This window comes from Carassius gibelio, chromosome A10 (assembly GCF_023724105.1).
Source record: "Carassius gibelio isolate Cgi1373 ecotype wild population from Czech Republic chromosome A10, carGib1.2-hapl.c, whole genome shotgun sequence".
Taxonomy (NCBI): Eukaryota; Metazoa; Chordata; class Actinopteri; order Cypriniformes; family Cyprinidae; genus Carassius; species Carassius gibelio.
The window spans coordinates 15,131,278-15,145,997 of record NC_068380.1 but is presented as its reverse complement, the minus strand read 5'-3'; the positions used below and the strand labels follow the sequence as shown (position 1 = coordinate 15,145,997).

Below are 14,720 nucleotides of genomic sequence, written 5' to 3'. Positions count from 1 at the left end.
CGAAGCTGATAGCAAATTCAGAAGGGGGGCTCAGGGAATGTTATTGCACAGGTATATTTGTTCTTTGTTTGTTCTTCAGTAATAATTGTGTGCATTTTATTTCATTTGCTTTTAAAACCAGAAAAAAGGGAGATTTTTTATTTTATTTTATTCTTTATTTATTTATTTTTTTAAAAGGCTGTATAGAATTCATTCTACAGTGCCTAATAACTAATAATTTTGTGGACTTCAGTACATTAATAAAAATTTTTGCCTAAATAATTGATCATTCATCCATGTCAGAAATAATGACATAGACCTACTGCTCTCCCCTACACACATTTTTTAATTTTTGTATTTTTTTTTAAATAAAAAGTATTGTATTGGTATCGGTATAGGCGATACTGACCCTATATGTATTTGGTATCGGATCAATACTAAATTTTGCAGTATTGCCCACAAATATTGACCATTGCCTCAACTCTCATGCAGACTGTGCCCATTGTAAGTAGTCAGAGCGTTTATATCCTAAAGTTTATATTGAGTCCACTGTATTCTTTATTAGTGCCGTCTTTTCCCGTTCTAACAGTATATCTGTCCACACCTCACAGTCTGCCTTTATTTCCATGTTGATTTTAATTGAACACATCTGTCTAAAAGCAAGTCTGGAAATGCTTTTTAACTTGTTATGACACATCAGATCTTCAGTTAATTTGGCCAAATTAGATCATTTTAGGCCGTTCACAACAAGAATAGTAACTACAATTACTATTGGTGGGCCACCCTGCCACGGCCATAACACGTTTCAAATAATTTTACTTAGTTTATCTCTCTACTCAGGTCTTCAGTCACTTTGCCGTGTGCCTTGCAAGGACAAAACACATGCCTTCATCTTCTCCTGGTATCCTGGTGTTGTGCACCAAGGGGTTCTTCAAGTTGAGACTTGGTCAGCCTCTCAGGACAAACTAGACATCCCCTTCTCCTTCCCCTTAGGTGAAGAGCGGTCAGAGTCCATCTGCAATTAGTGACGATGGCACAGGTGAAACTTAGTTAGCTACTGTATTGAAGAATTACAAATGAAATTAAAAATATTGTTGTGTGTGTGTGTGTGTGTGTAGGCGTGGCTTTCTGCCGTGATCCAGTACTAAAGAAAGCCGTGAAGAAGTACAGGGTGAGACAGAAACATTAACACTTAACTTTTGTAATTCAGATCCACAGTAAATAAAACAGTTGTGTTTTACTTTTTCCTCCAGTGAATTTTATTTTATATAGTGAATGTGCAGTAATAGCAGTTCTTTCACTTTTAATCGTGTAAATAAATAGTGTTTTATATAGGTATAACAGATGATTGGCTTTCCAGTGGGAGGTGTGGGACAAGTTGCACACAACCGCCATCTTTGCCATTAGGGGTTTTCCTTATATAGTTGTATTGAGGATTGAGGAAGTGGCATGTCTCTTATAAACTGTCTCTGATATGACTCATAACATATGAAGGCTACAGTAGCCTAGCTAAAGTGGACGAGAATGCTAACTAACGTTACCAACCTCCCTGCAAAACTCACCAAAACTTTGTAGGTCTTGTCCCTCATGCTGGCACTTACAAAACCCACAAGCTGACCCTACACTCAACTACATGACCCGATCTGAAGTGGTTTTCACCCCTTTGAACGCTTTTGTTTTCCTCCTTGAAAAAAGCCATTATGGCAGCCAAGGAGATCATGATTGCACTGATAAGTCTACCGTGCAAAAACGCAACACAGGTTTTTATTTTATAAATTTTTTTATGAACAATCTTCAGACTTCACAGACATTCGGGGGGTTTAACAGGACAGTTACACAAGTTCCACCAATCAGATGCATCACTGTGGGATTGTGGGATTGTTCAGGATTGTTCAGGACCCTGTAATGAAGAACTTATCCAAGACATCGTGAATAAAAGGCATTTATCTCAAAACAAAGTTAGTGCCCCATGAACCTTTGGCGTTTATATGAGCGTTTATACTATCGCTAATCACAGCCGTAGCTGGTTTTAAGTCTACCATGTATGGTTACGTTCTTATGGCTTATACCCCAACTGTCAATGCAGAAATTGTATTGAATTTTTACTTCCGGCGCCGGCTGTGGGCAGGACTGTGATGCTCTATAAGGCTTTTCACTTATCAATCCACGCAGATTCTGTTCATAGACAGTAGGTTCTGTTACTGAAGAATCCAACACGAGACAACAATATGGGTTAGCCAAACTGTTGCATGATTGGCTGTTAGCGTGTCACCCCCCACGTTGCTAGGTTACCAGAGAGTGAGTGCCTTTGTTCATGAAACCAAACTTGCTTCGAAATGGTTTCTTCCGACGAAGAAAAAAAAAATATATATCTAACGATATTGATTACATGTCTATCTTACATTTTATTCATAAACCTTAAAAACACACTCTTTTGTAGTAAAATATGAGCAGAAGATTAAAAAATGGAATTCCAAAAAATTAAACAGTAAAAAATGAAATTTGGAAAAATAAATAAAACGAAATTTAGGAAAAAATTAAACGGAATTCATAGGGCCTTACATCACTCTGACTGGTTTTGAGCAAATTACTTGAACAAGTAGTGTAGCTACTCAGGCTACAGCTATAACGTTAGCTAACTTTACCTCGGCACACAGACTATAATGTTACTATCAATACTGCTCAACTTTTAGAGTAAGGACTTGCATATTTCGGTATTCAGTTACAGTAGGCTACCACCAATTGAATCCTGAGCAAATGTGAATATGTGTAATTAAAGGGGGGTGAAATGCTATTTCATGCAAACTGAGTTTTTTACACTGTTAAAGAGTTGGATTCCCATGCTAAACATGGACAAAGTTTCAAAAATTAAGTTGTACGTTTGAAGGAGTATTTTTGGAACAAAAACCTTCCGGTTTGTCACAAGTTTCGGAAAGTTTTTTTTTTGAGTATGGGTCTGTGTGACGTTAGATGGAGTGGAATTTCCTTATATGGGTCCTACAGGCACTTCTCCCGGAAGAGCATGCACGCGCCCGTAGAGCAGAGCAGAGACATTCACTGACCAGAGCGAGAGAGCAAAATCTCACAAAAGAAGTGTGTTTTTGGTTGCCAGGGCAAGACAACCCTGCACAAATTACCAAAAAAAGTTAGATAGGTGGGCAAATGCATTTTTGTGTCAGTGCATGCATTGTTTTAGTTTGACTGGGTCGGCGTTAGCTTAGCTTAGCACAATGAATGGAATCCTTTGTTGCCAGCTAGCATGGCCTGAGTAAAAGTGATCAAAAAAATATAAAAAAACCCACCTAATTACTTCTTGTGGCCTGCTTATTCACAACAAGTACAAATAGCGATCCGGATTAACACTAGGCGATTTCCTAGGCAGATATTGACTTGGGACTATATTATGGGGAAGCACAGGCGAAGCACTGCTGCTTAGGCGAAGCACTGCTACTTCGGCGCAGAGAATCATGCAACACATGAAATCCCACGACTTCCGTCAACATACCGGCGTGAATAGTAGCTGCCTGGCTATTTTCCTTACAGTACACGAATGGCGATGAACATGGCTGATTTTGAGAGAGACGAAAAGGGTGACTTCTCAGACAGTCAAGAACCAGAACCATACCTATTTGAACCAGAGTTTACAGAAGACGAGCTGCGTGCTTTGGAAATAGAACGACAGGAGGAGGAGGTTGCGTTCGCTCAACAGCCTGAGGACGTGAGGATGAGAGCCAACATGAACTGGTGGTGTGAATGTGGGGGAATATGCCAATCTATAACCGACGGAAATAGAGTGTCTGTGCTGTAGAGAGTGGGACATGTTTTTGCCATTGATGACCAGGCTCAACACGTCAGATCAAGATGAGCGTGCCCGAAGTTGTGTCACATCTACAGAGGATTTCACGGCGCTGATCCATTCTGCAGTACTCAATTTTTTTTTCCGGTGTGACAAAGTGAACTGGAAAAAACGCCCCACGCCGAATGGACCAAATGGACAGCTGTCCACAGAGTAAGTGATTATTTTAATCATGACTCATGTATAGATCGACCCATATTATACCTGTATTCACATAGAGTTGATGTTTTCATGTGTTGCGTGATTCTCTGCGCCGAAGTAGCAGTGCTTCGCCTGTGCTTCCCCATAATATAGTCCCAAGTCAATATCTGCCTAGGAAATCGCCTAGTGTTAATCTGGATCACTATTTGTACTCGTTGTGAATACGCAGGCCAAAATAAGTAATTAGGTGTTTTTTTTTTGATCACTTTTACTCCGGCCATGCTAGCTGGCAACAAAGGATTCCATTCATTGTGCTAAGCTAAGCTAATGCCGACCCAGTCAAACTAAAACAATGCATGCACTGACACAAAAATGCATTTGCCCACCTATCTAAATGTAGGAAATAATGTGAATAAGCCCTATTTCAAAAAACGGACGACATAAAGTGGAACTTAGTCATTTTCCAAAACCGCTAAGCAAATATATACAGTTTCAATACATACTACATAGAGACGTCCTGCTGTAGTCTTTGCTGCTGCTGTTCTTGTTCAATTTCAGCCTCGGGATCTGATTCTGGATCATAAATATACGGATGAATCTGACTGTTACCCATGGTTTGTTTTGGATGATGGTTTTTTCCTCACGGTAATGTCACAGCTTCCAGACACTCTCAACGCAAAAGCCTACTTGCGCTCGTGTTTCTTTAGCTTCGCCCACACGTCACGCCTCCAGCCGCTTGTGTTTTTCCGAAAAAAAAAAAAACTGTACAGACTATCTTTCTTTTATAAATATAATAAAACTAAAGACTTTTTTGGAGATATGAAGGATGCAGTACTACTCTATAGGTACTCAAGATTAACAGGAGATTAAGAAAAATTACTTACCATTCACCACATGCTTCACTCGTCTTGTCATCTGGTTGCGCGTTGAAACTGTGGGCCGTTTACGGGTCATCACATAGTTTTTTACCTTAACAGAACTTAAAGTTAAATTGTTTTTTGATTAACTGAAAATGTTAAACTCTGACAAGTCTTGATAGTATATTTCATCAATAAGCATAATTTGTGTGTCATCCCAGCTCAATAAAATAAAAATTACAATTAAAAAGTCTAACAGTATCTCAGAACTTGATTTTGTATTTCACAACAACATATACATTTTAAGTAATGACTAAAAGTCCAATGAATTAGTTTTTAGAGTGTAATTCATGTGTAAACCTAACAAAATGTGCTAATTAGTCTTTATTCAGTATTAACTTTGAGATGCTACCTATTGCAATGCACTATAGTCACTCAATAACTATAAGGGAAGTTGTGGCCTAATGGTTAGAGAGTCGGGCTCCCAATCGAAAGGTTGTGAGTTCGAGTTCTGGGCCGGCAGAAATTGTGGGTGGGGGGAGTGCATGTACAGTTCTCTCTCCACCTTCAATACCATGACTTAGGTGCCCTTGAGCAAGGCATGGAACCATAAATGGCATAAATGGCTGCCCACTGCTCCCGGTGTGTGTTCACTGCTCTGTGTGTTTGCACTTCGGATGGATTAATTGCAGAGCACAAATTCTGAGTATGGGTCACCATTCTTGGCTGAATGCCACGTCACTTTCAATACAAATGCTCTTCCACATAGTTGGTTTAAGTGCAGTGGGTTCTAATAGACTAGAAATGTAAAGCTCTCATTAAGGTATTTCTTCAGATCTTTAATAAGCCATGGCTTGAAAAGATTTTAACCACTTTAGTATCAATTACAGTATCTTCACAGAATTTAATATAAGATGTGATATAGTCTGATAACTCATGAGGTTCTCTGCATGAATCAAAGAACATATCCCAGTTTATAGTGCAAACAATCCTGTAACGTCCACTTTATCCTTGCTCAAAACAAGGATTTTCTTTTCTACCGGTTTCTCATTTCTAACAGGTTTTCTGTATTTTGGCAGTAGATGGATCACTTTATGAACCAGTCTGCCAGTGTGTGCTCTACATAATGCCCTACCCTCAATGTTACCATACCACAGATCCGATGCACATGAGAAAATGGTTGAGCTATCAATATATTGCTGCAGGTTTGGAAGAGTCTCTCTTAACAAAAAAGTATTAAAATATCCCAGTATGAATACTGGTTGATTTGCCTTTGTCAGGTTGCTATTAAAGCACTTTGCAGTGTGCTCTGCTGCCTTGCTATTATTAGGTGATACAAAATATTTACGCATACAGCTAAACGCGTGTCTGTGTTGATGGGGCAACAGACAATAATAAAAGGTAATGGGACTGTTTTGAATCTCCACATAATTTAGCTCTGCAAATCAATGCCACATATTTGCAAAAGAAAGGACTGAGCAAAAAAAAAAGTAAATAAGTAAACAAAACAGCCAAATAACAAAATGAACAAAAGGTATAATTCACTGCAAACTAATGATCTTAATATCAAAATTAGTTTGATAAAAGTAATATAATTATATTTTTTGTAATATGATGTGGTATATTTGTATGAGGATATCATACACTGTGAAAGTAATGTTCTGGGATTAATTAGCTGCTTTAAAATGTTTTAACTGCAGAGGGTATCACAGCCTTCACAAAGCAAGCAATCTTCTAAAGACCAGTTTCCCAGGTGAACAGTATTTCATATAATTAGTCATTTGCTCTTATTGGACTGGTGAACACCTTTAAAATACACTTAACTCTAACTGCACATATGCTTGGAATTTTGTGTTTTGTGTGGTGGTTTGAAAACTAGAACATTGGGTATTTGGAGTATTTTTTTATTTGTCATGGATCAACGGTGGACAGGGTGAGTTTGTTCATTCAGTCTGTGTTTGTAAATGACTGCACACATTTACAATACTTATCTTTTATTTTTATTTTTGCAGGTTGCTCTTGCCAGTAATCTTCTTTTTGTTTTGGAGGATTGCTGATGGATTTAAATACAGCTACCCCCATCCCCCCAGCCCCAGCAATTTCAAGGAATGTGCATTTAGTGGGACTTGTGGGACACATTCCAATCATGGGTGGGGTCAGCCTTCTGATGCTTTCTCACCTCCTGCAGTCCAGTCTTCTATGTCAGAGGTCTATGTGACAAAGAATTTGCCTATTGAAGAAGTGGGCTCCAGTTTGTTCCCTAAAAAAACCCTGAAAAGCAAGTCGAAGTTGAATCCACTTCAGTTTGTTAAAGGTGGTTCCAACATCTATCGGTCAACGTCCCATGCCCAAACTGCTTCAAGCAGCTCTGTCTCCACTACCTTGCCTCTGTCCCTGAATCAACAGCCTTCAAGCAGTTCGGCATCCTCTGGATCAACCATTCCAGGTGTTTCTGGTGGATTAAGTTTAGAGCGATATCCAGAGATGTCCAGTCAGTTTCAGCCCGTGGTGGTATCCAGCCAGTCTACTAATAGTCAAAGCTCCCCTAGTTTACATATGGTTAGACCTCAGAGTAGTTCAAAGTCAACAGATGATGCTACACCTCTGTACACTCGGGGCAGTGTTTCTTACAGAAGCTTCTCTAGCCAGTCTCATGGCTCCGCCAATTCTCAGGGCAACTCTGGGGCTAAATTGTCTGCAAACTCTATCCCCAAACGAGTAGGGAGTGGCTATTACAGTGGTATGTTGCAGTCTCTCAGTACCTCTAGTCCATATACTCCAGGATCCCTTATGGCTAAAAAGCTTGACTCTTTACCCCTGGGGGTTTCTAGCCAGTCTACAAATGTTCAGAGTTCACCCAGTTTGTCTACATCAAGCACCCAGAGCAGGTCTGGCACTCGGTCTGCAACTTCCAGATACTTTATCCCTGTGCAAGAAGATCATAGATCTGTTAGTTTATCTCACAAGTCTACAGGCACTCTGGGTCAGTATGCTCCCATGTCCCCTACAAAATATGCAAGTGCTCCAATGTCTGCACCCCAAGCTACCAGAAACAGCAGGTCTTCATATAGAGCAGTTTCACAGGCTGGTTCTCTGTCTCAAATGGGAGCTTCTGGTCCACTTACATTACTGGGAAGGAAGTATTACAGGGGGTTGCTTCCACCGTCTCAAGCCACCTCTAGTCCATATGCTCTTGGCTACTCCAAGCCCTTTTCCTCACCCCACAGCACTGGTGGACTAGCTGGAAGTGTCTTGAGTTCCCGTAAGCAATATAACTCTGGGGCTCCGTTTGGGGCATCTACTGGTCTTGCCTCACAGGGAATGAGCAGCTCTAACACTGGTTCTGTCCCGTCTCAAGGTACCACAAGTCAGTTTGCCCCTGGGGCTTCCCCATATGCAAGTGTTTCACACTCCTTACCCCAAACTGGTCCATCTTCTACTGTTCAGGCTTCTGGGAAGCAGCTTACCTCTACTTACACTGGCAGCTCTAGCACCCAGGCAGGATCATCAACTCAATTTATCCTGCATGGAAGCACTGCTTATGGTGCATCACATCAGCCTCAAAATATAGCAAGTCAGTCTGCCTTTAAGTCTCCATCCTCCTATACAAGTGGATCACTGTCCTCATCCCAAGCTGGTCCATCTTCTACTGTTCCGGGTTCTCAGAAGCAACATGCCTCTACCTATATGGGCAGCTCTGGCACCCAGCCAGGATCATCCAGCCTCACTCTGCAGGGAAGCACTGCTTCTGGTGGATTAGCTCAGCCTCAAGGTCCTGCTAGCCTGTTTTCCCTTGGGTCTCCAACCTCATATCCAGGTTCATCACTGTCCTCAACCCAAACTGGTTCATCTACGGTTCCGGATTCTCTGAAGCCGCTTACCTTTTCCTTCATGGGCAGTCCAGATACCCAAATGGGGTCCTCAACCTCTTTTATCCTGCAGGGAAGCACTGATTCTGGTGGACAACCTCATCAGCCTGCAGATGCTGCAAGTCCGTCTGCCCCTGGGTCTCCGTCCTATGCAAGTTTATCAGTGTCCTCATCCCAAGCTGGTCCATCTACTACTCTGGGTTCTCCGAAGCAGTTTACCTCTGCCTACCAGGGCAGCTCTGGGGCTCAGTTTGGAGCCTCTACAGATGTTTCCTCACAAGACATGAGCAGTGGTTACAGTGGTTCTGTCCAGTCTAAAGGTACTAAAAATCAGTTTGCTCCCGTTCCTTCCCTATATGCAAATGTTTCACTGTCCTCGCCAGAAGCTGGTCCATCTACTGTTCCGGGTTCTCTGAGGCAGTTTACCTTCACCTTCATGGGCAGCCCAGACACCCAGACTGGGTCCTCTACTCCTATCCTGCAGGGAAAAGCCGCTTATGGTGGATCACATCAGCCTCAAGCTGCTGCAAGTCAGTCTGCCTCTGGGTCTCCGTCCTATGCAAGTGTATCACTGTCCTTACCCCAAGCTGGTTTATCTACTACTATGGGTTCTCAGAAGCCGTTTACCTCTGCCTACCAGGGAGGCTCTGGAGCTCATTTTGGGGCCTCAGCAGATTTTGCCTCGCAAGAAATGACCAGCTCTTACAGTGGTTCTCTGCAGTCTCCAGGTACAACCAACCAGTTTGCCCCTGGATCTCCATCCTTCTATCGAGATTCATCATTCTCACCCCAAGCTGGTCCAGTTACATTTCCAGGTTTTCTTAAGCAACATGCCTCTAGCTATATGGGCAGCTCTGGCACCGAGGCAGGACCATCCAGCTTCACTCTTCAGGGAAGCACTGCTTCTGGTGGATTACCTCAGCCTCAAGATATTGCTAGCCAGTTTTCCCCTGGGTATCCATCCTCGTATCCAGGTTTATCACTGTCCTTACCCCAAGCTGGTCTATCTACTATTCTGGGTTCTCTGAAGCAGTTTGCCTTTACCTTCATGGGCAGCCCTAGCACCCAGGCAGGGTTCTCTAGTCCCTTTAGCCTGCAAGGAAGTATCACTTATGATGGATCAACAGAGCCTCCAGGTACTGCTAGTCAATTTGCCCCTGTTCCTCACTCATGTCCATGTGCATTATCCCCATCTCAAGGTGTTGCCAGTCAATCTACTATTCAGGGCTCTCAGAAGAAGCTTGCCTCTAACTTTGCAGGCAGCTCTGGTACCCAGGCAGGGTCCTCTACTCCCCATGCTCTTCAGGGAGGCACAGCTTATGGTGGTTCATCTCAAACTCAAGACCCCACAAGCCAATCTGGCCAGGGACCTTATTCCTCCTATGCAAGTGTATTGCTGTCATCACCCAAAGATGGTCCATCTACTAATGTTCAGGGTTCTCTGAAGCGGCTTGCTTCCTTCGTAGGCAGCTCCGACATCCATGCAAGGTCCTCTACTGCTATCCTGCAAAGAAGCACTGCTTCTGGTGGATCATCTCAGCCTTAAGATACCACAAGTGACTTTTGCTCCTGGGTCTCAGTCCTATGCAAGTGTATCCCGGTCCTTACCCCAAGCTGTTGCTGGTCCTTCTACTGCACCGTTCACCGAAGCTGTTTCTCTTCCTCCAAAGGGTGCTCTGGTAAACTGCTATGATGCAAGTGTTGCAGATTTCAGAACTGAAACCCCAATAAAAGTTGGAATCTAAGCTGTGTGGGTTGGGTTTATTATTTTTTTTATTTTTTTTGCTTGAGTTTTGCTGTATCTCAGTGGGTGGTCTCTACCCACCAGGATTTAATTCTGCTGACAGATGCAAGTGAGGTTTTAGCAATAGAGAGTAACGGGTCATTTACTGTGACCGTAAGGATGGGTAGGGTGACACTTGATGAATCACTGAAACCGTTGAAGCAAATGTACAGAATTGTATCAAGGCTTTAGAACAATCAGACACCAGTCTCCATTGATGCACCAATTTTAACCACTTGTGTTGCTCTGCAACATTGACTTAAGAATGATAACCTTTGTCAAACAAAGTCTGTCAAAATTAGGCCTGGGTATTTATTTATTTTCAAATGTTGCTTCAACATTTTACATTCTCAAACCAAATTGATATTTTGTGGTTAAGCAAACCTCTAAAAGACCTGATAATATTTTTATTAGTCTTCTCAACTAATTGCCACCTTATTTAGGCTACCTTGTGCGACGCCTTTTATTCATTCAGTGCTTCTCATGGAGAAAGATACCATTGACAAAAAGAGATTTTTAGTAATAATAATCTGCATAAGTATTTGACATGTGTAAGGGTGCCATAATTTCCACAATGAATGAATAGACGATGGTGCAACACACAGTTTTGTTTATACAAGCCTGGACAACACTCACTTTGTTTTCAGTCTCGGTTGTCTCACTATGATGTGAACACACAAATTTCATCCCCAGCTGCTCTGAGTGTCACTTCATTAGCATTTCAACATTTAATCTGACAAAACTACTGTACCATCATATCACATACAGACACACCAGCTGCAATGTCCTCATGGCAAACTGTCAAAAAAGTTGTTTCACTTGAATAAATATTACTATTTAACAGTCTTAAGCTACTTCTAATAAATAAATCTTTATTTTTAAAAGAGTAATCACATTTTAAAACCATAAACCTCTTTTGTACAAAAATAAAAGGTTTTTTCAGTTGATTATGATACATTGCCTTCATCTGATTACCAGAAAATTTTTGGACATTTTATATGGCCATATTATTGTTTAAAAAATGACGCTAAAAAAAAGGTTTAAAATACAGGCCTGTGGATCTTATTTTCTTTTTCTAAATTCACCATTTGTAAAATTGTTTACTGTAAATTTTTTAGTAAAACCAATAGTATTTATATATATACTTTTGGGTAACATAGCCCTACACTGGTACAGAAAATGTTAGATGTTGTTGACTTGGTTCACCGGATTGGGAAAAAGGAAAGTGGAAGACACCATCAAATAATTGTTCAGTTCGCCATGCGAAGATACCAAGACTTACTCTGGAAAATTACAAAGAATTCACACTGACCATGGAATCAGGTTAGCAGAGGATCTGTCAGCTGAGGACCGTAGGGTGCGTGCAGCTCTTTGGCTACTCATCAGATAAGCCAGAAGTGCCGGTGTTACACTGAATTCTGTGACCCTAGTAGATGCTGTTGTCTATCTATCCTAAAGGAAATTCTTTCTCACAGAAATACTTTGATGTTCTCCAAATGCACAGCGTACAAAAAATAAATAAATATATATATATTTATAAATATATAAATTAATTAATTGATTAATTAAAAACTATTCAATATTTAACATCTGTAAATACATTATAAAAAAAAAATTCTTCAGATTTAATGAATTTTCCTAATTTAATGGGGACAACTCTGTAAACATAAAATAAACCTGCTGATATTTTTTCAATGTCCTTTTATAGCATCTGTGTTCCTTGGGGTCAATTTGACCCCAGGCTCTTTTAGCTGTATAAAACATAAGAAATATTAAAATTTCACACACATTTGTTTCGGTTGTTTTTTTTTTGGTCACTATAACATGTTATAATTATATAATGTTCACTATAATTTTACATATTCAATATTATATTCAAAAAACTTCCCTCTGTTTTAGGGCTCTAACCTAACATAACCGTATCTGAAGTAGTTCACATGACATGGGACATAATTCTCATGAGAACTTTGATGTTTCCGGTGCCATAGGTGAGAGGAAAACATAATTTTTTGCGAGAACTTTGATATTTCCTGTGGCGTGGGGAGGGGAAAAGCTAATTCTCATGGTTTACCAAACAAAGGGGAGGGGCAAACATTATAAAAGCATGAACAGAAGCATTCTAAACCATTTCTCTTTGTGCTCTGTGTGCTCTATATTTTCTCTATCTCTCTCATTTGAAAATTAAATCAAAGCAAAGATTTTCTGTCAATGAGATTTTGACAAAGAAAATGACAGAGGAGATTATGGAGATTATGAGGCATCCTCCTCAGATGAGAATGAGACTCCTAATGTTGACCCTCCTGTTGTCTCTCAACCACCCACAAACCCATTACCTTCCAAAAATGGAAAGTTATCATGATCCCGCTCACCACCTGAGCAACAGGGTAGACTTAGTGCTGCTAATGTCATCAAAATGGTTCCAGGGCCCACTAGATATACTGTCAGACATGTCCAAGATATAAAATCAGCATTTCATCTTTTCATCACACCATCAATTGAAAAGAATGTACTTGAAATGACAAACTTAGAGGGTAGGCGTGTGTATGGGGATGGTTGGAAAGACTTCGATGTGACTAACTTGAAAGCCTACATTGGGTTGCTCATTTTGGCAGGAGTCTACAAGGCAAAAGGAGACGCAACAGCAAGCCTTTGGAATGCTGACACTGGAAGGACAAAATGCAATATGCCCCTGAAGGGGCACATCTTGTAGTTTTTGGTCTCTCAACCGAGGTTGCTGAGATCATCCTTCAATCCAGAACTCCCTCCATGAGGAAACTGTACACCTTGAGGTGGAAACCTTTCACCTCCTGGTGTGAAGACTGCTAGCACGACCCAGTTATTTGCCCAGTTGGGACAGTTCTGGAGTTCTTGCAGGCCCTTCTCTCTGCATGTTTGACCCACTCCACCCTGAGGGTCTATGTGGCGGCCTGCCAGAGTTCGCTTCATTCCTAGAAGCTGACACTCGTTCCACCTCACGTCCTTTTATAGCTTCTTGGTCGCTACGTCACCTGCCTATGACGTCACGCCCATTCATGAGACTGATTTAACATATTATTCAAAGTTGGTCACGCTGAAGGGCGTTACCATAGCATTTCGGACGCAGCGTCTCATTCCCTTTGGGGAACCATGGTTGCATACGTAACCTAGGACGTTTTTCTTGGGGTCAAATTGACCCCACACATTATGTATGTTGCAATCCTTGATAACAAAAAGGGCTGTTCTGTGTTCCTTACTGATGTTTTGATTGTGATGATGTTCTGTTTAAAAATAAAACCCTTCTAAATGTTTGAAATTGTGTTTGTTTTTCCCGGTCAAAATGACCCCAGTGGGTAACAGATGAGGGTTAAACATCAACCCCCCAAACATAATGAGAGGTTTGAGGGTAACAGGAGGGTTAAACATCAACCCCCCAAACATAATGAGACGTATTATTGCCTGAAAAAGAAACCCCCAAAACCAACCTTGTTCCATTCCTATAAAAGAGAAAAGACAATGTTACTGAGATATTCTTTATATAGTCTACTGGCTAACAGAGGGGTATTCTCCCCTCTAATGAGGCAGAGAATAGCAGGCCTCTCTTTAATTAAAGTAGTGAGTTATAGAAGAGAGGGGTATTCTCTCCAGCGGGAGAACTGCAAGAACAAGCAGCATGTCCCTGAGCTTGACATGAGGGGTAGGAGAGCAGCGTGAAGAACCCCCTAAATATCCATGTTCCATTCCCGCAAAAGAGAAAGACAATGTTACTGAGATGTCCTTAAAGCGATAGTTCACTTTCAAATTAAATTTTGGTATGTTTTAGCTTACCTCAAGGGTAAGCAAGATGTAGGTGAATTTGTAGTAGTTTCAATTTTGATATTTTTAGGTCAAACTGTTCTTGTCTGTCACCACCTCAAAGAGCATGCACAGAGAAGTCCAAATGAAACAATTCCCCATCGTAAGTACACATTGATGGCCTAAGACAGCGGTTCCCAAACCTGTCCTGGCGTACCCCCAACACTGCACGTTTTCTTTGTCTCCCTAATTAAACACATCTGATTCAACTCATCAGCTCATTAACCCATGTGATAATGAGTTGATGAGTTGAATCAGATGTGTTTAATTAGGGAGACAAAGAAAATGTGCAGTGTTGGGGATACGCCAGGACAGGTTTGGGAACCACTGGCCTAAGACATGAAACGATCGGTTTGTGTGAGAAAACGGACAGTATTTATATAGTTTATACCTGCTATACACAA

At 41.1% G+C, this 14,720-nt stretch overlaps 1 protein-coding gene across 2 annotated transcripts; it reads left to right on the top strand.

Moving 5' to 3' along the window:
* The first annotated feature begins 6,639 nt into the window (after positions 1-6,639).
* On the top strand, positions 6,640-10,447 carry LOC128021316 (apomucin). Of its 2 annotated transcripts, XM_052608426.1 has the most exons (3): positions 6,640-6,766; positions 6,846-9,022; positions 9,086-10,447. In XM_052608426.1, exons 1-3 carry the CDS (start codon positions 6,747-6,749, stop codon positions 10,246-10,248), a joined length of 3,360 nt encoding a protein of 1,119 aa, XP_052464386.1. In that variant the 5' UTR covers positions 6,640-6,746; the 3' UTR covers positions 10,249-10,447. The 2 variants fall into 2 exon arrangements, with proteins under 2 accessions (XP_052464386.1, XP_052464385.1); XM_052608425.1 differs by having other exon boundaries at positions 6,846-10,447.
* The last annotated feature ends 4,273 nt before the right edge of the window (positions 10,448-14,720 follow it).

Bases quoted from the DNA above. Each gene is read 5' to 3' on its own strand.
- LOC128021316 (XM_052608425.1), top strand. From the start codon at position 6,747: ATGGATCAACGGTGGACAGG. The intron at 6,767-6,845 runs GTGAGTTTGTTC...TTATTTTTGCAG, and splicing joins ATGGATCAACGGTGGACAGG to GTTGCTCTTGCCAGTAATCT.